Raw genomic sequence first — 25,393 nt, 5'->3', positions numbered from 1 at the left:
GTGTGGGATACCGGGAGGGGGCGGGGGCGGGGGTGCGCCCACCCCTGCTCATTGTCCGCCTGCTGCCCTGGCAGGTGGACCTTTGGGGATGGGGATCAGGTGCTCGGCCAGTTCAAGCCTCCATACAATGAGTCCTGGGTCCCAGACCCCACGGTGGCCCAGGTGCTGGTGGAGCACAGTGTCACACACGTCTATGCTGTCCCAGGTGAGGGCTGGGGCCCACCGACCTCCTGTGGGGACAGTCCCCGTCCTCCCTCCATCTGGTCTGGGTTGATGGCCTGGGGCCCTAAACACGGTGAGGGAGGGGGGCCGGGGGTGAGGAGGGGACTGGCTGCTGAGCCCCATGATTCCAGTCTCCTGGCCAGAAACCGGACCACCCCCCCCCCCGCTTGGTCCCTAGTCAGATCCTTTTTGGGGTAGAAGGGGTTACAAGTTTTAGAGGCCTCCCACACAGAATACACAGTAAACCACGGTGCCCCCACCACCTCTGCCCCACACCGGCACCTGCTGTCCTCCTCTCATTCCTGCCAGCACCTCGCGTCTTGCCCTGTGCTAATGGCACCCTGCCCCTCCTCGTTGCAAGGACCCTCAGGGCTGGGTCCAAGAGCATTGTCCCTTCATGTTTCAACTGGGGCCCCGTGCTGCCCTCCCAAGGGGCAACACCGCACAGCCACATGGGGTTAGGTGGTGACTTTGCCAAGCAGGTGGTGGCAGTGGGCCTGGCCTCGTCCTCACTAGGGTCTGTCCCCTAGGTGAGTACAACCTGACCCTGCTGGTGTCCAACGCCTTTGAGAACCTGACGCAGCAAGTGCCTGTGAGTGTGCGCGCCACCTTACCTGCGGTGGCTGTGGCTGTGGGAAGCCACGTCCTGGTGGCTGGGCAGCCTGTCACCTTCTCCCCACACCCACTGCCTTCACCTGGGGGCATTTTGTACACGTGGGACTTTGGGGATGGCTCCCCAGCTGTGACGCAGCACCAAACAGAGGTCAGCCACACATATGCCTCGAGGGGTATTTACCGCATCCATCTGGAGGTGAACAACACGGTTAGCAGTGTGACAGCGTGGACCAGCGTCCGCGTCTTTGAGGAGCTCCGAGGCCTGAGTGTGAGCCTGAGCCCATCTGTGGAACAGGGTGCGCCCGTGACGGTCAGCGCCACCCTGGAGTCGGGAGACAACGTCACGTGGACTTTTGACATGGGGGATGGCACCGTGCTTGTGGGCCCCGAGGCCATGGTGGAACACGTTTACCTGCGGGCACAGAACCACACGGTGACCGTGGGCGTGTCCAGCCCTGCGGGCTACCTGGCCCTGAGCCTGCCTGTGCACGTCTTCGTCCTGGAGGTGCTGCGGATTGAGCCTGCGGCCTGCATCCCTGTGCAGCCCCACACCTGGTTCATGGCCCACGTCACCGGGGACCCTGCCCACTACATCTTTGACTGGACGTTCGGGGATGGGTCATCCAACACGACCATCTTTGGGGACCCAACGGTGACACACAATTTCACACGGAGCGGAACGTTCCCCTTGGCGTTGGTCCTATCAAGCCATGTGAACAAGGCCCATTACTTCACCAGCGTCTGCGTGGAGCCCGAGGTGGGCAACGTCACCCTGTGGCCCGAGAGGCAGTTTGTGCGCCTCGGGGATGAGGCCCATCTGGTGGCTCGCGCCTGGCCCCCCTTCCCCTACCGTTATACCTGGGACTTTGGCCCTGAAGACGCGCCCCGTGTTGGGGGCCCCGAGGCCACGTTCACCTATGCGGACCCAGGTTCCTACCTGGTGACGGTCGCTGTCTCCAACAACATCTCGGCCGCCAATGACTCTGCACTCGTGGAAGTGGAGGAGCCCGTGGAGCTCACGGGCATTGGGGTCAACGGCTCTGGTGTGCTCGAGCTGCAGCGGCCCTACCTGTTCTCTGCTGTGGGCCGCGGACACCCCGCCACCTACCTGTGGGAACTGGGGGACGGCGGGCGCCTCGAGGGCCCCTCGATCAAGCACACCTACAACAGCACAGGCCACTTCACCGTCAGGGTGAGCGCGTGGAATGAGGTGAGCCGCGGCGAGGCCTGGTTGAACATCACGGTGCAGCGGCGCGTGCAGGGGCTCAGCGTCAACGCCAGCCGCACGGTGGTGCCCCTCAACGGCAGCGTGAGCTTCACCACCTCCCTGGAGGCCGGCAGCGACGTGCGCTACTCCTGGGTGCTCTGTGACCGCTGCACGCCCATCCCTGGGGGCCCCACCATCTCCTACACCTTCCGCTCCGTGGGCACCTTCAACATCATCGTGACCGCTGAGAACGAGGTGGGCTCTGCCCAGGACAGCATCTTCATCTACGTGCTGCGGCACATCGAGGGGCTGCAGGTGGCAGGGGGTGGGGGCGGCTGCTGCTTCCCCACCAACTGCACGCTGCAGCTGCAGGCCGTGGTCAGCGACGGCACCAACATCTCCTACAGCTGGAGCGCCCAGAGGGATGGCGGCCCGGCCCTGGCTGGCAGCGGCAAAGCCTTCTCGCTCACCGTGCTCGAGGCCGGCACATACCACGTCCAACTGCGGGCTGCCAACATGCTGGGCACGTCCTGGGCCAACCGCACGGTGGACTTCGTGGAGCCCGTGGGCGCACTGGCTGCCGCCGCCTCCCCAAACCCGGCCATAGTCAATTCCAGCGTCACCCTCTGTGCCGAGCTGGCTGGGGGTAGTGGTGTCACTTACACCTGGTCCCCGGAGGGAGGACTGAGCTGGGAGACCCCAGAGCCATCCTCCACTCACGTCTTCCCCAGCCCCGGCCTGTACCTGGTCAGGGTGACAGCTACGAACTGGCTGGGCTCAGCCAATGTGACCATCGAGGTGGCTGTGCAGGTGCCGGTCAGTGGCCTCAGCATCCGGGCCGGCGACATAGACCGCGGCTTCGTGGCAGCAGGCTCTGCGGTGCCCTTCTGGGGACAGCTGGACTCAGGCACCAACGTGAGCTGGTGCTGGACGGTGCCAGGGGGCAGCAGGCGTGGCCAGCACGTTGCTGTGGTCTTCCGTGACGCAGGCGCCTTCTCCGTGCGGCTCAATGCCTCCAATGCAGTCAGCTGGGTCACGGCCACCCGTGAGCTCACGGTGGAGGAGCCCATTGCGGGCCTGGTGGTGTGGGCCGACAGCAAGGTGGTGGAGCCGGGGCAGCTGGTCCACTTCCAGGTCATGCTGGCTGCCGGCTCCGCTGTGCGCTTCCATCTGCAGGTCAGCGGGGCCGCTGTGGAGGCGCTCCCCGGGCCCCGCTTCTCCCGCAGCTTCCCCCGAGTTGGGGACTACATGGTGAGCGTCCAGGCTGAGAACCACGTGAGCCGGGCCCAGGCCCAGGTGCGCATCTTGGTGCTCGAGGCTGTGGGTGGGCTCCAGGTGCCCCACTGTTGCGAGCTGGGCATCCCCACGGGCACGGAGAGGAATTTTACAGCCCGGGTGCAGCGTGGGTCGCGCGTGGCCTACGCCTGGTACTTCTCCTTGCAAAAGGTCCAGGGGGACTCACTGGTCATCCTTTCGGGCCGTGATGTCACCTACACCCCCGTGGCCGCGGGGCTGCTGGAAATCCACGTGCGTGCCTTCAATGATCTGGGCGGCGTGAACCTCACGCTGCTGATGGAGGTCCAGGATGCCATCCAGCATGTGGTGCTGCGCAGTGGCCGCTGCTTTACCAACCGCACAGCCCGGTTTGAGGCCGCCACAAGCCCTAGTCCCCGGCGTGTGGCCTATCGCTGGGACTTTGGGGACGGGGCCGTGGTGGAGGACACGGAGGAGCCCTGGGCTGAACACTCCTATCTGCGGCCGGGGGACTACCGCATAGAGGTGAATGCCTCCAACCTCGTGAGCTTCTTCGTGGCCCAGGCCACGGTCACTGTCCACGTGCTGGCCTGCAGGGAGCCCGAGGTGGACGTGGCCCTGCCCCCACAGGTGTTGATGCGGCGCTCCCAGCGCAACTACCTGGAGGCCCACGTCAACCTGCGCGACTGTGTCACCTACCAGACCGAGTACCGCTGGCAGGTGTACCGTGCTGCCAGCTGCCAGCGGCCTGGGCGCCTGGCCCCTGTGGCCCTGCCCAGTGTGGACATGAGCCGGCCCCAGCTGGTTGTGCCACGGCTGGCACTGCCTGTGGGCCACTACTGCTTTGTGTTCATGGTATCATTTGGAGACACACCGCTGGCACGGAGCATCCAAGCCAATGTGACTGTGGTGCCTGAGCGCCTGGTGCCCATTGTTGAGGGTGGCTCATACCGCGTGTGGTCAGACACTCAGGATCTGGTGCTGGATGGGAGCAAATCCTATGATCCCAACCTAGAGGATGGTGACCAGACACCACTCAGCTTCCATTGGGCCTGTGTGGCCTCGACACAGGTCGGGTGTCCTGCGGGGCATGGATGTGTCCCCACCCCACCCCTCACCCGGCCCCGGCCCCTAGGTCGTTTGTGCTGCTGAGCCCAGCATAGGGAGGGGGTCTCCCGGCTGTGCCTTCGCCAGGCTCTGCTTTGAAGCCATCCCAGGTCTCACGCTTCCTCCCCATGTGGCTGCAGAGTGAGACTGGTGGCTGTACCCTGACCTTCGGGCCCCGGGGAAGCAGCGTGGTCATCGTTCCTCGGGAGCGCCTGCAGGCTGGCGTGGAGTACACCTTCAACCTGACTGTGTGGAAGGCCGGCCGGAAGGAGGAGGCCACCAACCAGACGGTGGGTGCTGCTGGCCTGGGCCTGAACCAGCAAGGCCGAGTTCCGGGCCCCCGGGGTGGACAGGGAGGGCTGAGTGTCCAGGGCTGACTGCCCCCAAACAGTGCAAGGACTAATGATGTTGTGCTTCTGGAAGCTACCGGTTCTCATTAGGAGTTAGTGCTTTTGATAATTTCTCTTTAACAAAGTGTCCTGCTTCAACACGGTTTCCTCCCAAATGGGCCCCAGGGCCCCAGGCGCCGTAGCCACCTGTGAGCAGCTGTTCAGCGCCAAAGGCTGTGAGGAAACAGTCCCCTCCCCAGGGCACGGGTGTCCTCATTTCTGAACAGGAAGGGGCTGTACCCACCTGTACCTGTGCTCACCACTCCCCTCCCCCGGGCCCTCCAGGCGGGTCAGGACCACGGTGTGGCTGATCCCCCGGCAGGTGCGCTGACGGGAGCAGGTGCGCTAGGCTGCGTGGGGGTGCCCTGCGAGGGGCTGTCGGCCCCCAACATCGGGGCTCTTCAGTGGGCCTGCCCAGAGTGGGGTTTGGCCTGGATTGGCTGAGGTGGGCCCCAGCCCCGGGCAGCAGGGACTGCGGGGTCCTTCCCCACACACAGGCCCTCATCTGTCGGTTCCCCTTCGTGGGCGAGCACTGAGAATGCCCACCACCGCCCTCAGCCTGGGAGACGCACAGGTGATCGTCCTGGGTGAGGGCTCATGCCGAGGAGGAGCTGGCCGGGTCCAGAGAGGAGGGCAGTGGTGCCTCCTCTGCCGCCCGGCCAGCCGCCAGCTCTGCGCCGGGCAGCGCAGATTCGAGGGTCTGGCTCAGGTCATGGCTTCCCTGTGACACCTCCGTCCCCAGGTGTTGATCCGCAGGGGCCGCGTGCCCATCGTGTCCTTGGAGTGCGTGTCCTGCAAGGCGCAGTCGGTGTACGCAGTGAGTCGAAGCTCCTACGTGTACCTGGAGGGCCGCTGTGATAACTGCAGCGAGGGTTCCAAGCGAGGGGTGAGCCAGCGGGGGCGGGGCGCCAGGGAGGGGAGGGGCGACGTGAAGGGGCGGGGCGGGAGCGTCCTCGGGCCCCGCCCCTGACCGCGGCCCCGCCCCCGGGCTCCGCAGCGCTGGGCGGCGCGCACCTTCAGCAACCAGACGCTGGTGCTGGACGAGACGACCACGTCGACGGGCAGCTCGGGCATGCGGCTGGTGCTGCGGCGCGGCGTGCTGCGGGACGGCGAGGGCTACACGTTCACACTCACCGTGCTGGGCCGCTCGGGCGAGGAGGAGGGCTGCGCCTCCATCCGCCTGTCCGCCAACCGGCCCCCGCGCGGGGGCTCCTGCCGCCTCTTCCCGCTTGACGCCGTTCGCGCCCTCACCACCAAGGTGCATTTCGAGTGCACAGGTGAGCGCAGCGGATGGGGGGGCGCGGGCGGGGGACTGGGGGCGCCACTGACGCTCCGAGGGCCCCGCAGGCTGGCAGGACGCCGAAGACGCGAGCGCCCCACTGGTGTACGCACTGCTGCTGCGGCGCTGTCGCCAGGGCCACTGCGAGGAGTTCTGCGTGTACAGGGGCAGCCTCTCTGCCTACGGAGCTGTGCTGCCGCCCGGTTTCGCACCGCACTTCCAGGTGGGCCTGGCCGTGGTCGTGCAGGACCAGCTGGGCGCAGCTGTGGTCGCTCTCAACAGGTGAGCCTGGACGGGGGAGGGGTCGGGACAGGTGGCAGGTGGGAGTGGGGACTGCCACTCCTTCACCCCGGGACTCTGCCCTCAGGTCTCTGGCCATCACCCTGCCACAGCCTCCTGGCGACCCCCAGGGAGGACCCACAGACCTCACCAGCTGGTTGCACGGCCTCACGGAGAGCATGCTGCCCAGGCTGCTGAGACAGGCCGACCCCCAGCACGTCATCGAGTACTCGCTGGCCCTCATCACTGTGCTCAATGAGGCCAGTGCAGGGGTGAGGACTCCTCTCATCTGTCCTCAGTGGGGACAGTGGGCCCACACCAGTCCCTGCAGCCTAGCACATGCTTAGTTCTCTTGTGGGTCACCTTGAAACAGGTTCTGGTCCTGTCCCCACCTGTGGACTCCCCCCACTCCCGAGCACACCCCTGGGAAGGAGTCCTGGGAAAGCTTCCTTTTGCTCCTGAAGAAACAGTCCTTGAGCCGCCACCCAACTTTCGTGGTGGTGGAGACAGCCTGCACTGCCCCACCCCTCACTGCTGCTGGGGCCGCTCGTTGCCCACTCAGGGCCCCCCTGTGCTTGCTGCCCGCAGTCCGAGCAGGTTCTGGCCGTGGTGGCAGAGGAGGATGCCAGGCGGCAGCTGCAAGCCCAGATCCGCAAGAATGTCACAGAGACTTTGGTCTCCCTGCGGGTCAACACCGTGGATGACATCCAGCAGATCGCGGCAGCGCTGGCCCAGTGCACGGTAGGGGGATGCTCAGGCCCTTTGGCAGCCCTTGTCCCAGCCAGTTTCCCCAGTCATTTGCTGGTCTTTGGGCATTCCAGGGTGGAGCCACAGGGGCCTCCATCCTTCTGGTGACTGTGCAGGGTGGCCTGGGGCATAAGGAATAGCCTAGCTATAGGGGGGTCGGACACGAAGAAGCCATTCCTGTGCCATCCCCCTCCAGCCCACAGTCACGCCCCACCTGGCTTCTGTAGCTTGGAGAGTGACCCACTCCACTGTCCAGGGCTCGGGGACTGGAGTGGGCTGGTCCAGGTTGAGCCTAGTCTCAGTGGCGGGTGGGAAATTGCTCCAGAGCCTTCAGCAGAGAAGGGAGCAGAGCCCCTTCCCAGGGAGGTGGGGAGCCCTGTGCCATGTGGCTCCCATGGCCATGCACGTGGCTGGGGGTGGGTGGCAGGGCCCCATCACTCTGGGTCTTATCTGGGTGGAGAGAAGCCACAGAAGAGCTTTCAGCAGGGAGGCATGTGGGCGGAACCCACACTTGGGGTAGTTTTTCCAGCTGCATCATGAAGGGGGTTGGGAAAGGCCAGGGCCACAGTGGGCGCCCAGCAGCATAGCCCGTGTGACAGAGCTGAGCTGGCCTGAGGCGGGGGTGTGGTGCTGGGCAGCCGGGCCGGAGTTGGGTGGAACACGGCGCCTGCCTCTCTGCAGGTGTCCAGCAGGGAGCTCGTGTGCCACTCCTGCCTGAAGAAGACGCTGCATAAGCTTGAGGCCATGATGCGCATCCTGCAGGCTGAGACGGCTGCTGGCACTGGGACGCCCACGGGCATAGCTGACAGCATTCTCAACATCACAGGTGCGGGCAAGGCCTCGGCAGGCTCGTGTGGCTCCCCCAACCTCCTCCTGCCTCTCCCCCACAAGCATTCCTCCACAACCTCCTGTGCTCTCATAGGCGACCTCATCCACTTGGCCAGTGTGGACATGCAGGGCCTGCAGCCCTCGGAGCTGGGCACAGAGCCGCCCTCACTCATGGTAGCATCCAGGGCCTACCACCTCTCATCGGCCCTCATGTGCATTCTCATGCGCTCCCGTGTGCTCAACGAGGAGCCCCTGACGCTGGCGGGTGAGGAGATTGTGGCCCAGGGCAAGCGCTCCGACCCGCTGAGCCTGCTGTGCCAGGGCAACGCCTCGGTTCCCAGCTGCCACTTCTCTATCCCCACGGCCTTCAGCGGGGCCCTGTCCAACCTCAGTGATGTGGTGCAGCTCATGTTCCTCGTCGACTCCAATCCATTCCCCTTTGGCTACATCAGCAACTACACCGTCTCCACCAAGGTGGCCTCCATGGCCTTCCAGACGCAGGCCGGCACCCAGATCCCCATCGGGCAGCTGGCCTCAGAGCGCGCCATCATCGTGAAAGTGCCCAACAGCTCCGACCAGGCTGCCCCGGGCCACCGCGCCCCTGCTGGCTCCGCAGTCATCCAGCCCCAGGCCTCCATCAGCGTTGCGGTCACCCCTGAGAACAGCAACCCGGCGGCCGGGCTGCACCTGCAGCTCACCTACACGCTGCTCAGTGGTGGGTGCCGCGGGTGGGGTGCTCGGGGCTGCTGCCTCCTCCCCACCTTAGCCCGGCCCGTGTGGGGGCAGCAGGGGTGCCCCAGGTGAGAAGGTGTTTCTCACGGACCACCCCCCAATTCGTGGCCTTTGGTAAACTCTGCCTCCTGCTTCACAGGCTGCGGGGGCCTGGCCTGGGGGCAGTGGGGGAGGAGCGCAGAGTGGGCCCAAGAGTGCTCCAGCCCCCTAAGCCCTAGTTAGCGGGGAGGGCTCCAGATGGTTCCCGCGTCGCCCCCTGGGCTGAGCGACTGCCCAGGGCCTCCGCCCGACCTATCCTTGTGCCCCTAGAGCGCTACTTGCCCGAGGAGCCTGAGCCCTACCTGGCTGTGTACTTTGACTCGGTGCCTGGGCCCAACGAGCACAACTGCTCCGCCAGCAGGAGGATCAGCCTGGAGGAGCTGGCGGGCGGCGACCACAGGCCCTATACCTTCTTCATTGCCCCAGGGTGAGCACCCGCCCTGCTGGTGAGAAGCAGGCCCACAGAGGACCTATTGGGGGCATGGGGTGACTTCTGAGGGCAGGGTGGGTGTGACCAGGGTGTGACCGGATCCCCGGGTGCTGAGGTCACATGTGCTCCCTGTGGGAAGGGATGTGGCAGCAGGGGGGGGCGGGCCAGGCATGGCTCTGAGCATGGCTGGGGCCCAGAGCCTGGGGTTTGGCGGGGTCTGGCTGTGACACTCCCTTGTCCTTCTAGGACCAGAGACTCAGGTGGGACTTATTACCTGAATCTGACCAGCCACTTCCACTGGTCAGCACTGGAAGTGAGCGTGGGCCTGTACACGTCCCTGTGTCAGTACTTCAGTGAGAAGGAGATGATGTGGAAGACAGAGGGGCTTGTGCCTCTGGAGGAGACGTCCCCCAGCCAGGCCGTCTGCCTTACCCGCCACCTCACTGCCTTTGGTGCCAGCCTCTTTGTCCCCCCCAGCCACGTCCACTTCATCTTTCCAGTGAGTGGCACCCTGTTTCTTCGTCCTGAGAAGGTGAGGTGGGGGCTGTGGCTCCTGGGCCTGATGGCTCTGTCTCCCCAGGAGCCGGCCTCAGGCGTGAACTACATCGTCCTGCTGACGTGTATCGTGTGCCTGGTCACCTACACAGTCATGGCCGTGATCCTGCGTAAGCTGGACCAGCTGGACGTCAGCCGGGTGCGCATCATCCCTTTCTGCGGGAAGGGAGGCCTCTTCAAGTATGAGATCCTGGTCAAGACCGGCTGGGGCCGAGGCTCAGGTGAGTGGAGAGGCTGCCCCCGGCTTGCGCTCTCTGGCCACCTGCCCTCACGGTGATGCCACATGAGGGCTCAGTTTACCCAGCATGTTGCGAGCAGGAGCATATGGGTCGTCCCGGCACTGTTGGGACACCGGGGCACTGGAGCACAGGGCCTGCCCGTGTGGGTGGTCAACGGTCAGAGGGTGAGGGTGGTCATGAGCCATTACTGGTCGTGAGCAAGGACAGCATGACACGGACGTGAGACACGCTGAGGATAAAAGCGTTTGATTTCATTGTGAAGCACTTGCTGAGTGGTCTGGACAGTGGTTGCCGAGCAGCCATGACACTTCCTGCGGGCAGAGAGCCCGTTCTCCAGCCTCGCGGCGGCTTCGGACACCTCCCCATTGCCCCTCTGAACACTCCTGCGTGGGTATTTTGCCAGTGTCAGGTGTTCTGCACCGTCTTGGTCCTTCCCCTCCTGATGTTCGCCATCACAGGCCCCAGGTGGTGTCGCTGGCCCGGTTACTTTGGATCCTAAGTCACCGCCCTGCGCTGCCACTTTTCAGTTCCTTTCTGTGCTTCCACCCTTGTCGGCCAGTCCCCTTCTGATGCCCCAATAAAACGTTGCGTGTGTTTATCACCGGGAGACAGGCGGGCAGTGCCCCGCAGGCCAGGTGGTGTGTGGGAACCGACAGGGACGCTGGTCTGCTGTTCCCAGAGCAGACTGGGGAGCTCGTGGCCCAGCTTCTGTCTCACGTGGTCACCCGGCTGACCCGCCCTGAGCCCGAGCACGTGCCGTGCCGTCAGGGGTCATGTCCCTGGCACGTGACATCGCTGACATGGCATCTGTCGGCCGTGCAGAGCCAGGACCGCCCGCGTCTGGTGAGGGAAGGAAGGGGGGCCTGGGGTCACGCGTCTGCCGGGCAGCACTCCAGCCCCGCTGCGCGTCCGTCCCTCCTCCAGGTACCACGGCACACGTGGGCATCATGCTGTACGGGGCGGAGGGCCGCAGCGGCCACCGGCACCTGGATGGGGACAGAGCCTTCCGCCGCAACAGCCTGGACGTGTTCCAGATCGCCACCCCGCACAGCCTGGGCAGCGTGCGCAAGATCCGCGTGTGGCACGACAACAAAGGTCTGTGGGGGCACCCGCGGCCAGCCCACCAGCACCCCAGGTGCGCCCGCCGGCCTGACGCACCCCCCCCCCACCAGGCCTCAGCCCCGCCTGGTTCCTGCAGCACATCATTGTCAGGGACCTGCAGAACGCCCGCAGCACCTTCTTCCTGGTCAATGACTGGCTGTCGGTGGAGACTGAGGCCAACGGCGGCCTCGTAGAGAAGGAGGTGCTGGCAGCAAGTAAGGGCCTGGCCGTCCTACCTGAGCAGCCTGGGGCTGAGCAGCCTGGGGGTGGCCCTGGGCCCGCGGCTCCTCAAGCCTGTCCATCTGTCCGTCCGTCCCTCCCCAGGCGAGGCGGCCCTGCGGCGGTCCCGGCGCCTCCTCGTGGCCGAGCTGCAGCGCGGCTTCTTTGACAAGCACATCTGGCTCTCCATATGGGACCGGCCGCCTCGGAGCCGCTTCACTCGTGTCCAGCGGGCCACCTGCTGCATCCTCCTCGTCTGCCTCTTCCTGGGCGCCAATGCTGTGTGGTACGGGGTCGTGGGAGACACCGCCTCCAGGTGGGTGCCCGCGGGGCTCGGATGGCCTCCTCCTGCTCCCCTGCCTCCTCCAGCCTGTCCCAGCCCGGGGTTTCTCTCCTCTCTTGCCCCACAGCGCGGGGCCTGTGTCCACTCTCATCCCGTTGAGTGTTGACACGATCGCCGTCGGCCTGGTGTCCAGTGTGGTCGTCTATCCCGTCTACCTGGTCATCCTGTTTCTCTTCCGGATGTCCCGGAGCAAGGTGGGCCGGGGACCGCGGGGCTGCCAGAGGGCGGAGCATGGGCTTCAGGCTTCTGCCGAGGGCGGTCGTTGTGGCAGGCAGAGCGGGAGAGTCAGGGGTCGCGGTGTTGACGAGCCCTTAGCTGGACCGACCCAAGAAAAAAGAGAAACAGATTGTCAAAGCCTTGGACGAGCCCAGGGTTCTCCCTGCCGATGCCACAGAAACCACTAGGACAGTGGGGGACCTGTGGACTGCTGTCCACCAGCCTGTCACATGACCCAGGCCCCACGGACAAGTTCCTGGGACAAGTGACCGAACTGACCAGAGAGGAGATTGCCCTGGGAGAGGCCTCCAGCGAGAGGCCGGAGCAGCGATCTAAGACCTCCCGCATGGAGCAGCGCGATGGCCTCCCTGGTGGCGCCTGGCCACTGCCCAGGAGTCAGCACGGCCTCCACGAACTGACCTGTCCCATCCCATGTGGCCAGAGCCAGACGCAGGAGGTACCGGCCAAACAGCCGCAGCCTCCTGAGCAGGACGGAGGCCCAGAGTCCAGCAGTGGGCGGCAACCGCCTGCTTTGGCTGCTTGTTTGGCCGTCATCAGTCAACGACGATGAAAGTTCAAGTTCCTCAGGTCACCAGCCCCATTTCAAGTGCTCTGTAGCAGCACGGGGCTCATGGGTACCATGGCAGGCAGGGCGTCATTCTAGGACATTCTTTAGCACAGCACTGTGCTAGGCTCGGCCTTGCTCAGAAGGCAGCACGCCTCCACAAGGCAGGGCCCGGGCTGCCTCCCCCCGCTGACCTCCCTCCGATGACCTCGCCCCACTGACCTCCCTCTGCTGACGTCCCTCTGCTGACCTCCCTCCGCTGACCTCACCCTACTGACTTCACCCTGCTGACCTCACCCGCTGACCTGCCCCCTGCTGACCTCGCCCCACTGACCTCCCCCCGCCCCGCTGACCTCCCCCCTGCTGACCTCCCTCCACTGACCACGCCCCTACTGACCATGCCCCCCACTGACTTCCCCCTGCGGACCCTCCCCCCGCTGACCTGCCCTCCACTGACCTCACCCATGCTGACCTCTCCCTGCTGACCCTGCCCCCCAATGACCACGCCCCCGCTGACCTCACCCCTGCTGACCTCCCCTGCTGACCCTGCCCCCCACTGACCTCGCCCCCGCTGACCTCCCCCTGCTGACCTGCTCCCCCTGCGGACCCTGCCCCCAATGACCACGCCCCCGCTGACCTCGCCCCTGCTGACCTCCCCCTGCTGACCCTGCCCCCCACTGACCTCGCTTCTGCTGACCTCGTACCTGCTGACCTCCCCCTGCTGACCTGCTCCCCCGCTGACTTCCCCCTGCTGACTCTCCCCCGTTGACCTGCCCCTCATTGACTTCGCCCCCACTGACCTCCCCCTGCTGACCTGCTCCCCCTGCTGACCCTGCCCCCACTGACCTCACCCCCGCTGACCTCCCCCTGCTGACCCTGCCCCCCACTGACCTGCTCCCCCTGCTGACCTCGCCCTCCACTGACCACGCCCCCGCTGACTTTGCCCCTACTGACCTCGCCCCTGCTGACCTCCCCCTGCTGACCTCACCCCCTCTAGCCTCCCCACCCCGCTGACCCTCCCCTCTGCTGACCTGCCCCCCCTGCTGAACCTCCCCCACCGACCTCGCCCCTGTGACTTCCCCCACTGACAGCCCACATCTTCCGTAGGTGGCCGGGGCCCCGAGCCCCACCCCTTCAGGGCAGCAGGTACTGGACGTTGACAGCTACCTGGACTCGTCTGTGCTGGATAGCTCCTTCCTCACCTTCCCGGGGCTGCGCACAGAGGCAAGTGTGCCCCCAGGGGCCCTGCCAAGCTGGGGGTGGGGTGTCCTGCCACCTTGGGCAGTCCAGGGTTCTAGGGATTCTCTGCACTTCTCAACAGGCCTTTGCTGGACAAATGAAAAGCGACTTATTTTTGGATGATTCTAAAAGGTAGGGGTCCCTAGAGCAAACGTGAGCCTCGGCGTAGGTCGGCCATGGCCTGTGTGTGCCATGTCACGGGTGTCTGGGCTGCGTGGGCCGTGTGCGTGTCCTGGCCAGGGGTTGGCAGGCCTGTGTGTTGCCCACACCCCACCTCAGGGCCCTGTTTGCTCAGAAGCTTCTGGAGTCCGTGTGTGATTGGAACTGGGAGTGTGCACACGTGTCCCCTGGGCTCCCCTTGTCCAACCCGTGTCACCCTCAGCCTGGTGTGCTGGCCATCCAGTGAAGGCACACTTAACTGGCCGGACCTGCTGAGTGACCCGTCCATCATGGGCAGCACCCTGCAGCGGCTGGCTCGGGGCCGCACGGGCCACACGCTGGGCCCAGAGGACGACGGTCTCTCCTTGCTGAGCCCCTCTTCACCTGCCAAATACTTCTCAGCTTCAGGTGGGCATCGCCCTGCTCTCCCAGGAGGGCCCCGAGGTGGGGGTTGGAGGAGCCGTGCCCTCCCTGATGTGCACTGCTCCTGCCTCCAGATGAGGACCTGATCCAGCAGATCCTGGCCGAAGGCGCCAGCAGCCTGGCCCCCACCCAGGACACCCAAGTGGAAACGGATCTGCTCACCAGCCTGTGAGTGCCTGGCCGCTGGGGCTCAGGGTGGTGGGAGCCCGGGCCGGGAATCCCTGCTCGCCTCCTGGATGGGCCTGTGCTGTGCCGTCCGTGTGCCCCGCCGCGGGGCTGGGCCCTGTCCCTGTGAACCCTGTCTGCACGGAGGCCAAGGCCGAAGGTGGGCCGGGTGGGGTGTGCTTGGCAGTAGGTGCCAGCCCAGGCCAGGCCGGTGTGAGGAGCAGGCAGGGGCACGGGCTGGGGACCCCTTGGGTGGTGCTGCGGAAGGCCACCGCTGCTGGGGTGCTGGCCCGATGGGGCAGGGCGAGGACCCCACCCACTGAGGGTGGAGGCCGGAAGCAACGGGGAGCCAGGACCAGGCTGACGCAGGTTTCCAGCCCGGGGAGCAGGCTAGGTGCTGGGGCCCTTCCTTGGTCACGTCCACCCGTCCACCCGCTGACAGTGGGGAGGGCACCGCATCGCCAGAAGAGGCTCCAGCTGAAACTGCGGGCTACAGGTGAGCGCGAGCTACTCCCCTCTTCTGTGCCTCAGGTCTAGCGCCCCCGGGGAGACAACGGAAACGCTGACGCTGCAGAGGCTGGGGGAGAGGGGGCCGCCGTGCAGCTCCGGCGTGACCTGGGAGCAGCCCACGTCGGCCAGGCTCTCCGGGACAGGTGTGCCCCTGTGTCCCCAGGATGCCCCCCGCCCTCCCCAGGGCTGCCTGTCACCGGCCTGTCTCCCTCCCCAGGGCTGGCGGACGGTCTGCAGAAGCGGCTGCTGCCCGCCTGGTGTGCGTCCCTGGCCCACGGGCTCAGCTTGCTCTTGGCTGCTGTGGCTGTGGGGGTCTCTGGCTGGGTAGGCTCCAGCTTCCCCCCTGGTGTGAGCGTGATGTGGCTCCTCTCAAGCAGCTCCAGTTTCTTGGCCTCCTTCCTTGGCTGGGAGCCCCTCAAGGTAAATGGGATGCAGGGGGCCGGGCCAGCAGCCTCTGGCACCTGCAGGCTGCTCTGATGCCGCCTGTGGCGCAGGTCCTGCTGGAAGCCCTGTACTTCTCGCTGGTGGCCAAGCGGCTCCATCCTGATGAGGATGATACCCTGGTGGAGAGCCCGGCTGTGACCCCTGTGAGCGAGCGTGTGCCTCGCGTGAGGCCCCCCCACGGCTTTGCGCTCTTCCTGGCAAAGGAGGAAGCCCGAAAGGTCAAGAGGCTGCATGGGATGCTGAGGGTGAGCTCAGTCACGGGTGCCCAGCACCTGCTGTCCACCTGCGTTCTGGCCAACATGCTGGCTTCCTGTAGGTTCTCCCTTCATAAAAAACCACACGCCTACCCTTTACTTCCACAGAGGCCCTATGGCCCCTACCCCATCACCCCTAACTCCTACCCCCCCCAGTCCTTGCTCTCTCTTCATGTCCGGCTCAGATGCCTCCTCTGCCTGGCCTCTCAGGGCCCTCGGGGTGGTCTCCACCCCCAGCAGGGCATTGGCAGGTGTCTGTGTTGCCTTCTTGGCACCAAGAACCTTGGCCACGGGCAGATTGCTGGCCGGCTCTATTGTGGTGGGCGAGACTTGGATTGGCTGACCCCAGGGCTGTCCTTGCCTCCAGAGCCTGCTGGTGTATATGCTCTTTTTGCTGGTGACGCTGTTGGCCAACCACGGGGATGCCTCATGTCACAACCATGCCTACCGCTTACAGAGTGCCATCAAGCAGGAGCTGGGCAGCCAGGCCTTCCTGGCCATCACCCGGTATGGACACCCTAAGCACATGCACATACACCAGGTCAGGAGGGCACTGATGCCAACCAGGCCCCATCTTGACCCTGGCCTTGGGCCAACGCAGTACCCAGGGGGTATGGGGAAGGGTCTTGGTACAGTTTTGTCAGGCCAGCTCCATAAAACTTACTGTCCTAAATGCAAGTAGGCTAAGGAATCGGAGTCTTCGCCTTGTCCCCTTCTGTGGCACTGGCAGCCTGTCATTGGCTGGGCCACTGACCACCCCCGCCACGGGTTCCGGGAGCTTCGGGGTAGAGCATGTGACTGTGTGTGGGCAGGTCTGATGAGTTCTGGCCATGGATGTCACACGTGCTGCTTCCCTACATCCATGGGAACCAGTCCGGCCCAGAGCTGGGGCCCCCACGGCTGCGGCAGGTGCGGCTGCAGGAAGGTGAGCGGTTTCTAGCTGCCTGGCTAGGTACCCTTTATCTTCCCTCTGCCTCCCTTCTTTATGGCCTCTCCCTTCAGGGCTGCAGGGAGGGTTTGGGGAGCCCATGGAGCACCCTGCCCAGGCAGCACTGGTTTAGTCACGCTCACTCCTTGGCTGCTCTGCTTGCAGCTCTGTGCCCAGACCCTCCCGGCGCCGCGGTGCATGCGTGCTCAGCCGGCCAGGACGCCTTCAGCACCGGGGACTACAGCATTGGCTGGGGTAGTGCTGCCCAGAACTGCTCCGAGACGTGGGCCTACTCTGCGCCAGACCTACTGGGGTAAGCACAGGGGTGCCCCGCGGTTCCCTCCCCGGTGCCCGCACGCCTGCGGCCGGGCTCTAACACTGCCCCCTCGCCAGCAGCATCTGGTCCTGGGGCTACTGCGCTGTGTACGACAGCGGGGGCTATGTGCAGGAGCTAGGGCTGAGCCTGGAGGAGAGCCGCGCGCAGCTGGGCTTCCTGCAGCTGCATAACTGGATCGACAACAGGTGTGCACGCCTCCGCGGCCCCCCCGCCTCTGCCCCCGCAGCCCCTCAGGCTGGCACAGCAGCCCTCCTCCTGCCACGAGCCTGCGGTTCCCCATGCGTTACATTCCTGATGGGCCTCTCACTCAGCCTCCACCTCCCCCCGGGGTCCATGCATCACCTGCCGCCGCCCCTTCCTCCGGGAAGGCACCTGGTCTTACTGTGCCCCCTTCACGCGCGCAGGAGCCGCGCCGTGTTCGTGGAGCTCACGCGCTACAGCCCAGCCGTGGGGCTGCACGCCGCCGTCACGCTGCGCCTCGAGTTCCCCGCTGCCGGGCACGCGGTGACCGCTGTCAGCGTGCGTCCCTTCCCGCTGCAGCGCCTGAGCACCGGCCTCTCCCTGCCGCTGCTCACCTCGGTGGGTGCTCGCCCCGCCCTGCCCCGCCCCGCCCAGGCCCCGCCCACGCCCGCCGCCCCAGGCCCCGCCCATCGCTCGCCCCGCCCCCCCGCAGGTGAGCCTGCTGCTCTTCGCGCTGTACTTCTCCGTGGCCGAGGTGCGCACCTGGCGCAGGGAAGGGTGTAGACGTGCGGCGCAGCCCGGGGCGTGGGCGCGGTGGCTGCTGGTGGCACTGACCGCGGCCGCAGCGCTCGTGCGCCTGGCCCAGCTGGGTGTTGCCGACCGCCAGTGGGCCCGCTTCTTGCGCCGCCGTCCGCGCCGATTCACCAGCTTCGAGCAGGTGGCGCAGCTGAGCGCCGCGGCTCGCGGCCTGGCCGCCTCGCTGCTCTTCCTGCTCCTGGTCAAGGTGAGGTTGGGGCCAGGGGGACGCGGGGTGGGGGGCGCTGCCGGCCGGTGGGGGCTGGTCAGCTGACCCCACTTGTCCACAGGCCGCGCAGCAGCTGCGCTTCGTGCGCCAGTGGTCGGTTTTTGGCAAGACGCTGTGCCGGGCCCTGCCGGAGCTCGTGGGGGCAGCCCTCGGCCTGGTGGCGCTCGCCGTGGCCTACGCGCACCTGGCCGTTCTGGTAGGTGAGGGTGAGGCCGGCGGGTAGTGGGGGGGTCTAGCCTCGGACGCGCCCCTCACTCCTGCCCCCCTCCCTTGCAGCTGGTCTCCTCCTGTGTGGATTCATTCCGGAGTGCGGCGCGGGCCCTCTTGGTGCTGTGCCCTGGGTCAGGGGGTCCCGCCCTGTGCCCTGCCGAGTCCTGGCGCCTGTCCCCGCTGCTGTGCACCGGGCTCTGGGCCCTGCGCCTTTGGGGCGCCCTGCGGCTGGGGGCCGTCCTTCTGAGATGGCGGTACCATGCCCTGCGTGGGGAACTCTACCGACCGGCCTGGGAGCCGCAGGACTACGAGATGGTGGAGCTCTTTCTGCGCAGGCTGCGCCTCTGGATGGGTTTCAGCAAGGTCAAGGAGGTGGGTACGGCCCAGTGGGGGGGAGAGGGACACACCCTGGGCCCAGGTGAGCCCAGGGTGCAGCCGGACTGACCGAGCCCCTGTGCCGCCCCCAGTTCCGCCACAAAGTCCGCTTTGAAGGGATGGAGCCGCTGCCCTCCCGCTCCTCCAGGGGCTCCAAGTCCTCCCCGGATGCACCCCCACCCAGCGGGGGCTCGGACACCTCACGGCCCTCCACGTCCTCCAGCCAGCTGGACACGCTGAGTGGAGGCCTGGGCCGCCTGGGGCCCCGGGGGGAGCCGGAGCCCTCTCGCCTGCAAGCGGTGTTCGAGGCCCTCCTGACCCAGTTCGACCGACTCAACCAGGCCACAGAGGATGTGTACCAGCTGGAGCAGAGGCTGCAGAGCCTGCGGGGCCGCAGGAGCACCGTTCCCCCAGCCTCGCCTCCCCACAGCCCCTGCTCAGCCCTGCAGCCGGCCCTGCCCAGCCGTCTTGCCCGGGCCAGTCGAGGCATGGGCCTGGCATCCGGCCCCAGCAGGGCTTCCCTGCGGGCTAAGAACAAGGTCCACCCCAGCAGCACTTAGCCCTCGGGGCACCGGGCTCCCCCACCCCCGCTCCGGCTTCTGGGAGGAGCCGGGGCAGACACCGCTCAGTATTAACTTCTGCTGCCCTCAAGGTTTGGGCCAGCAGAACAGCCGCACGGAGGCCCCGGAGTAGGCAGCCTCGTCTCTCTCTGGGGGTCTCAGCACTTTAAAGAGGCCGTGTGGGCAGCCAGGACCCAAGGGCCCTCCCCAGCTCCCTGTGGGTGGACACAGCAGTATCGGGCTGAGCGCCCAGCCTCTGAGATGCTAATTTATTACCAGAGTCCTCAGGTACAGCGGGCTGTGCCCGGCCCCACCTCCTGGGCAGACATCTCCCCTTGCGAAGGATCCAGGCTTCGGGGAGGGAACCTGCACTTCCCGTGGTCTTCCCCACTAAGTTATTACCTCTCCTGTGCCCCTGCTGAGTGCACTCCCTTTCCGCTGCCATCTGTGTGTCTATCGTCAGTAATTTATATGGGGTTAGGTTAAAATGTATATATTTTTGTACGTCGCTCTATTTTTCACTAGGGCCAAGGGACCTGGTGGCTGAAGCAACCCTGTGCCCACTGTCACCCGTGTTGAGGGGGGAGCAGGGACTGCAGAGCTGGCCTCCCTCCCCAGACATGTGACCAGGGGGCCAGGGCAGTGGTGGCTGCTGCTTGCATCCAGGTCTGGCCTGAGGCAGGTGCTGGGAGGGGAGGCTGGTTGGGAGGGTACAGCCACCTCCGAGGCAGTTCCTGTCGCCCCCCAGCAGCAAGATGGCAGAGCCCAGACCTGCTGGTGCCAGGTGTGGGCAATGAGCAGGAGGAGGACAGGGCAAGAACTCCAGGGTGGTCAGGTGGAAAGAGCCCTCCCCGGGGGCTGGCTCCCGGGGCTGGGGAGGGTGAGCAGGGGGCCGCGGGTGGCCCAACCGACAGCCTGGTACCACGTATGTGGGCATGGCCACAGTTACAGCCTTGACCCCACCCCCCACCCGACAAAGTCAAATAAACAACCTGGCTGACTGCACCTGTGTCTGTGAGCCTCGAGGGCTATACCTGCTTTATTTCAGGGGCGCACATACAGGCAGGGGGACCCCTCACACAAACTCCGTGAAGTCATCCACAGAGGAGATGAGACGCTTCCGCTGGCCTGTCTCATACGTGGGCACAGGCTCTGCCGGCGCCTGAGCAGAGGCTTTGGGGTGGCCCGGGGGGTGCATCTGCATCAGTGGCAGGCTGGGGTTGGTGTAGTGGGCTTCCTCGCGGATCTGAGGGACACCAAATGCTTGAGCAGCCAGCCCCCCGCCCCCAGCCCCCACGACATCTGGGCCCCGTCTCCCCTACCCGGTGGCGGAGTCGCTTGATGTGGCGAAGCCTGGCAATCCACTTGGAGGGATAGATGTCGGTGGGGTTGGAGCGGCTATGATGCACTTGTGAGGCCATCTGGGAGGGGAAGGCAGAGCAGAGAGCCCTCCAGGGGTGGCCCCTGTGCCCCCGCCCACCTGCACCCCCCCCCATCATGCCCTCCACTCACATTTGCATGCAAAGCCATCTGACGTGCCACAAAAGGCAGGTTGCGGTCAGACACGATCTTGGCCACGCTAGTATCCACAAGACCTTCCATGTCTGGGGAGAACCAGAGCTCACACGACGGCTCAGGACCCTGAGTGCCTACCCCCTCCGCCCTGGGGCTTACCTTTCCTGCACTGCAGGGACACCAGGTTGCACTCATAGTCCAGGGGGGTGATGATCACGTGGACGAAGTTGAACTGGCCCTGCCCGGACGAGAGCAGAGGTCACCCCAGCCCTGAGGACTGCTTCCTGCCATGTCCTCACCCAGCTGACGGTGGCAAGCTCGTCAGTGTTGGTCACTCGCTACCTGAACCAGCCTGTGCTCTGCTCCGTTAACCACTGGCCACTGCACACACCCTTCCTTCCCACCAAAGCCAGGGCACGCTGCCTTCCCCCTTCACCCACCACTGCACTTCTGGATGGCAACTGAATCCACCTGAGCTCAGGTTCACAGTCATGACTGCACACAGGCACAGGGCCCCCCTCATGTCCCTGTGTGGTCTGGGGCTCCTGCCTCACCATCTACCAGGAGCAGCACAGGGCGCTCTGCACGTTCCCCATAGTTGAGGCGCCCGCAGGGACAGCTCCGCTGGGCACCCCTGCCCACGACTGGACGCTGTTCAGCAGCTGGGGGCGCTGTTCAGTGACCTCCTCTGAGGTTTCCCAGTGTTTAGAATACACCGGACACCCCCGCCTCCCCGCTGCCCGGCCTCCCGGCCTCACAGCTGTCTGCAGATCCCTGCCCGCCAAGTCTCCCCGACCGAAGCCGCCTCCTCACAGTGCCCGCCGAGTACGGCCGCACATTGACTTCTTTACTCCTAAGGCCACAATCACTATCCTTGTCAGTAAAGGACGCTGGCTCCGAGGGGCCCCAGGACACCAGTGCCCAGAGGGCCACACACCCACCCTGCGGCTGCCTGGGCTCAACCTGAGCTCACTGGCGCTTCCTCTGGAGTCTGCGCAGCCCCGCCCCGCGCTCTGGCCCCGCCCACTCTGCCCCCACCCCGCCCACACTGCCCCCCACCCCCACGCTCTGGCCCCGCCCACACCACCCCAGCCCCCGCCCCCCCACGCCCAGGACTCACTCGGATGGTGCCCAGCTTGAAGTCCTCACCAGAGTCGTTGTAGACGATGGACACAAAGTCATTGCCCAGGTGGCGCTTCTTGTCACAGCGGTGCTTGTCCACATCCTTGGTGGGCATCAGGGTAGCAATGTGGAAGACGGCTGCGAGGCGGAGGGGGCCGAGCTGAGCAGCCCACATGGCCCTAGGTAGAGCCCTAGTGAGGGCTCCTCGGGCTGCCATCAGGCTGGTGTTGGTAGGGACGCAGGCAGGGGTGGCCGGGGCCCTCTGTGCCTCTCACCAGGGGCACCTGTTGGCTTCCCCAGAGGCTCTCCGAGTCTGCCCGGCCAGCAGCACTCAGCTCCTCAACCCGAGGGCAGAGCTCGGGAAGCAGCTGCCAACCTCATGGCTGCCCCACGCCAGGCCTGGTGAAGTCAGGCCCCCTGGCACTCCCACCACACTCTACTCCGTGGCCGAAGGGCAGGCCAACACCATCGGGGTGGGGGACCAACCACGTGCCAGAGGAAGGTGCATACCTTGCATGATGTCGTCATGCCAGCAGTAGGTGAACTGGCCATCTTCGCCACACACGTCCAGGCCCCCCAGGTACACCTTGTCCGGCTGGCAGTCTTTGAGCTCAATGAGCTTGCCCAGGCCTGTCAGGAACTCCGTGTACCTGTACGAGCCATGCTCATTGGACAGGATGGCGAGCTCACTGCTGCTCTGTGGGCAGAGAGGAGCACGCTGGCACCCGCCCCTCCTCCTACACGGCTCCCCAGGGCCGGACCACGTGAGGCCATCCTGCCCAGCACCTGCCAGGAGGTGGGGATGGCACATCCTGGACACCCTCCCCTGCACACAGAATTGGTCTGCCAGCAAATGTGCTCCAGGGGACCATCAGAGCACGTCCAGGACTCTGGCATTCCTTGGAATCCCAGCCCCTGTCCACAGACCTGCCCCTCGCACGGAGACGATCAGCACCCCCTTCCTTCGGTTCTCCATGCAGCAGAGGAATGCTTTGAATATTTAGGCAGAGTCACCTCGAACCCTTTGCTCAGAACCGTTCACAGCCCTCCCATCTCCTTAGGAATGAAAGTGCAGCTTCCCGGCAACCTACGAGGCTGTCCACGGCAGCCTTCCCCTCTCCTTCCCTGCTCCACCCCCCCACACCCTGCGCAGTGGACACTGCGCCAGCCACCCCAGGGCCTTGGCACCTGCCGTTCCTACACAAAACGCTCCCCTCCTGCACCTTCTCCATGCCTGGCTCGCTGATGCGAGCAGTGCCCTGCCCACACCTGCAGTATCCATGCACCTGCCACCTTCTCTGCCATGCTCGGCACTCCCTCGGGCACCACGTGCTCACCCACTCACAGGTGAGGGTTAGGGTCTTGCTGTGTCCCTGGCACCAGTACGGTGCCTGGGATAGGGTGTGGCAACTCACGCAACTCACGCAACAACTGAGCTCCATGGCAGAGGGGATCCAGACCCTAACCCCACCCCAGGCAGGAAGGCCACGCAGCTCCACCCTGGCACCCAGAAGCCTCACCTGGCCTTCTCCCACGTACAGGACGGCAATCTTGTGTGTGTCGTATGATGGAATCTGGTCGAGAAGCTGCACTGACCGCTCGAAGGACTGTAGCCACAGAGCCCTGCCTGAGCCTTGGGTGGGGGCCGGCCCCTGCCACCAGCCCTGAAGCCCCAGCCAAATTCCAGTCCAGGGAGGGCGCTCCCCCACCCAGGTAGCCGAGAGCTAGGGCAGCCCACGGTGCCCCCCACCAGGCTCCAGGGGGACCTGGAGAGAAAGCACCCACCTCATTGGGTAGAAGGATGGGCTTGTTGGACTCGTCACCAAAGAAGGGTGAGTGGTAGAGCTGCAGGAACACAAAGCTGTCGGGGAGGGACAGTGAGTCTAGGCCGGGAGCTGCAGGCCAGGTCGGCGTCGAGGCCAGTTCTGTCTGCCCACACTCAAGGCGCAGGCCTGAGCCTCTTGAGCACCACGTCCCCGTGGCAGCTCCTGCCCCTGAGGGCAAGGCTCACCTGGGATTGATGCCTGGCACCTTCTCAGTGTTGGAAGCCCCAGCTCTGCTCCTGAAGGCGTCCCGCTCTACCCTCTTGCCTCTGCGTGACGGGGCTGAATCAGAGATGGTGTAGCCTCTGGGCCGCAGGCCACTGGGGGAGCGGGGGCAGCTGGAAGGCAAGGGACCCTCGGGCTGTGCGGGGCCCTGGCCCTGGTTCTCTTCACCTGGGGCTGACCAGGAGGCACCCACCCCGTCCAGAATCCCGGACTGTGACCGGGCCTTGGCCTCAGGGCTGAGCCGGCCAACATCAGACTTGTCCCCGGGGTCCCCGAGTATGTCCTGCAGGGTCTGCAGCTCAGGGGAGGAGCTGGACTTGCTGAGGGGCTGGGAGGGCTGGAAGGAGAGCTCCACAGAAGGCCGGGCACCCTCGGAAGAGACAGCTCGTTCGATGGGGATCCCTCCGGCAGCCAGCTCCTCTGCAGGGAACTTCTCCTCCTGGCTGGAGCTTGAAGACGACTGCCAAGAATGAGTCCGCAGGGCCTCCATCAGGAGGGGTTCACTTGGCGGCGACGAAGCCCCCCACCTCCCAGTCAGGGCCACAGAGCTCCTCAGTGGCCAGTGGATGGCCCGCCTCCTCACCCCCCCCCAGGATGGCCCTGGGCCTGGGCCCCACTGAGCAGCAGAGCCCAGCACCCGCCAAACCAAAGGATGCCAAGGGCAGCGACCAGCTATCCTCCTACGGGGCCCGCTGGGAAAGCCCAGACTATCTGCGCGGGACAAACTTGGAAGGACACGTATCCGTTTTTTAGGTGAGAAAAGAAGAGAAAAGCCTTGCCAGAGTGCATAGCAAGTCCAGAAGCCACAGACGGAGTGAGCAACCCCACAGCGCCCCCGCGTCCCAGGCTCCCCCATGCACTCACCCTGCTGTAAGCTTCCGCGCGGCCACAGCGCCGGTCTGTGCCTAGTGTCGCCTCGAAGTCCTCCAGCTCCGTGTGCTCCACTGGCAGACTGGTCTCGCTTGAATTTCCCTCCTCCAGAACCACCGCAGAGTCTGGGAGGACACGGATGGGGCTACTGGGAGCTAGCCCAGCCCCCGGGGGGCTCACATGGCCTCAGGGGCACCAGCCTCTCCCCAACGAGAGCACACAGTGGCCCCCGACAGAGCCTCACCTAGGGCCTTCCTGGCCTGTGGCTCTAAGCTGCCCACACCCCATCAAGTCAGCTGGAGGAGGGCACTCAGAGGGGCCCGGGCGTGGCCCCTGAGACAGGGCGTTTCCAACACCGGCTCCCCGGGGCCTGGGGTGAGGGGTATCTGGCTCCTGGGATCCCGCCCCTGCTGCTCCAGCGAGGTAAACGGGCAAGGGCAGCACAGACCCCATGAGGGAGAAGTCCTGCCTAGGACAGGGCCTGAGCTCAGGAAGAGGGGCGCACCTGGACCAGCCCTCGGGAACAGGAGCCCAGAGTTCCTCACTAGCCGGACCCGAGGAAAAGCCTGACACAGGAGAAATCCCTGTGCGCACAGATGGGAAGCGCATTCCCGAAAACAGAGGTGCACCATTGGAGCCCAAGCCAAACCCGGGGCTGGGGAGTGCTAAGGAGAGGCCACGACACCCCAAAGCAGCATTTCCTGTGCCGGCCCCAAAGCAGCATTTCCTGTGCCGGCGTCAGGGCAGGGGTAGGGGGCGTCAGGGGTGGGGCGCATCAGGGCAGGGGTCGAGGTGAGAAGCAACCGAGGGTTAGCACAGCCCGCGGCCACCACGCACACAGCCCCGGCACACGCACAGTCCGTTAGCTGCCTGCCACGTCCCG

General features: G+C 65.6%; 2 protein-coding genes across 16 annotated transcripts in view; one reads left to right on the top strand and one right to left on the bottom strand.

The window, feature by feature from the left end:
- PKD1 (polycystin 1, transient receptor potential channel interacting) overlaps positions 1 to 19,960 on the top strand; it is a 41,726-nt gene extending 21,766 nt beyond the window's left edge. For 2 of the 5 annotated variants that reach the window (XM_072835322.1, XM_072835319.1), the window contains 33 exons: positions 75 to 205; positions 753 to 4,369; positions 4,546 to 4,695; positions 5,537 to 5,680; positions 5,792 to 6,071; positions 6,142 to 6,355; positions 6,441 to 6,624; positions 6,941 to 7,093; positions 7,781 to 7,925; positions 8,022 to 8,642; positions 8,969 to 9,125; positions 9,375 to 9,627; positions 9,709 to 9,904; positions 10,847 to 11,017; positions 11,095 to 11,238; positions 11,348 to 11,558; positions 11,653 to 11,779; positions 13,474 to 13,590; positions 13,688 to 13,737; positions 13,988 to 14,172; positions 14,262 to 14,355; positions 14,884 to 15,005; positions 15,080 to 15,282; positions 15,357 to 15,551; positions 15,928 to 16,067; positions 16,373 to 16,485; positions 16,654 to 16,801; positions 16,885 to 17,010; positions 17,230 to 17,404; positions 17,499 to 17,789; positions 17,872 to 18,006; positions 18,087 to 18,392; positions 18,488 to 19,960. In XM_072835322.1, the coding sequence (XP_072691423.1) occupies positions 75 to 205; positions 753 to 4,369; positions 4,546 to 4,695; positions 5,537 to 5,680; positions 5,792 to 6,071; positions 6,142 to 6,355; positions 6,441 to 6,624; positions 6,941 to 7,093; positions 7,781 to 7,925; positions 8,022 to 8,642; positions 8,969 to 9,125; positions 9,375 to 9,627; positions 9,709 to 9,904; positions 10,847 to 11,017; positions 11,095 to 11,238; positions 11,348 to 11,558; positions 11,653 to 11,779; positions 13,474 to 13,590; positions 13,688 to 13,737; positions 13,988 to 14,172; positions 14,262 to 14,355; positions 14,884 to 15,005; positions 15,080 to 15,282; positions 15,357 to 15,551; positions 15,928 to 16,067; positions 16,373 to 16,485; positions 16,654 to 16,801; positions 16,885 to 17,010; positions 17,230 to 17,404; positions 17,499 to 17,789; positions 17,872 to 18,006; positions 18,087 to 18,392; positions 18,488 to 18,955 (9,766 nt within the window). In that variant the 3' untranslated portion in view covers positions 18,956 to 19,960. Of the gene's footprint in view, positions 1 to 74; positions 206 to 752; positions 4,370 to 4,545; positions 4,696 to 5,536; positions 5,681 to 5,791; positions 6,072 to 6,141; positions 6,356 to 6,440; positions 6,625 to 6,940; positions 7,094 to 7,780; positions 7,926 to 8,021; positions 8,643 to 8,968; positions 9,126 to 9,374; positions 9,628 to 9,708; positions 9,905 to 10,846; positions 11,018 to 11,094; positions 11,239 to 11,347; positions 11,559 to 11,652; positions 11,780 to 13,473; positions 13,591 to 13,687; positions 13,738 to 13,987; positions 14,173 to 14,261; positions 14,356 to 14,883; positions 15,006 to 15,079; positions 15,283 to 15,356; positions 15,552 to 15,927; positions 16,068 to 16,372; positions 16,486 to 16,653; positions 16,802 to 16,881; positions 17,011 to 17,229; positions 17,405 to 17,498; positions 17,790 to 17,871; positions 18,007 to 18,086; positions 18,393 to 18,487 lie in introns of all 5 variants that reach the window. The other 3 variants (XM_072835321.1, XM_072835318.1, XM_072835320.1) reach the window with 2 other exon arrangements.
- A 4-nt stretch (positions 19,961 to 19,964) lies between these two features.
- The window catches only part of TSC2 (TSC complex subunit 2), a 33,149-nt gene continuing 27,720 nt past the window's right edge, over positions 19,965 to 25,393 (bottom strand). For 10 of the 11 annotated variants that reach the window (XM_072835323.1, XM_072835324.1, XM_072835325.1 and 7 more), the window contains 10 exons: positions 24,505 to 24,635; positions 23,604 to 24,100; positions 23,378 to 23,453; positions 23,113 to 23,199; positions 22,103 to 22,289; positions 21,591 to 21,730; positions 20,630 to 20,708; positions 20,468 to 20,559; positions 20,278 to 20,376; positions 19,965 to 20,201 (listed from right to left, as the gene is read on the bottom strand). In XM_072835323.1, coding sequence (XP_072691424.1) covers positions 20,031 to 20,201; positions 20,278 to 20,376; positions 20,468 to 20,559; positions 20,630 to 20,708; positions 21,591 to 21,730; positions 22,103 to 22,289; positions 23,113 to 23,199; positions 23,378 to 23,453; positions 23,604 to 24,100; positions 24,505 to 24,635 — 1,559 coding nt within the window. In that variant the 3' untranslated portion in view covers positions 19,965 to 20,030. The remainder of the gene's footprint in view (positions 20,202 to 20,277; positions 20,377 to 20,467; positions 20,560 to 20,629; positions 20,709 to 21,590; positions 21,731 to 22,102; positions 22,290 to 23,112; positions 23,200 to 23,377; positions 23,454 to 23,603; positions 24,101 to 24,504; positions 24,636 to 25,393) is intronic. The other variant, XR_012035390.1, reaches the window with a different exon arrangement.

The sequence above is a fragment of the Canis lupus genome, chromosome 8 (genome assembly GCF_048164855.1).
Source record: "Canis lupus baileyi chromosome 8, mCanLup2.hap1, whole genome shotgun sequence".
NCBI classification, from domain to species: Eukaryota; Metazoa; Chordata; class Mammalia; order Carnivora; family Canidae; genus Canis; species Canis lupus.
This window is presented reverse-complemented; position numbering and strand designations above follow the sequence as displayed.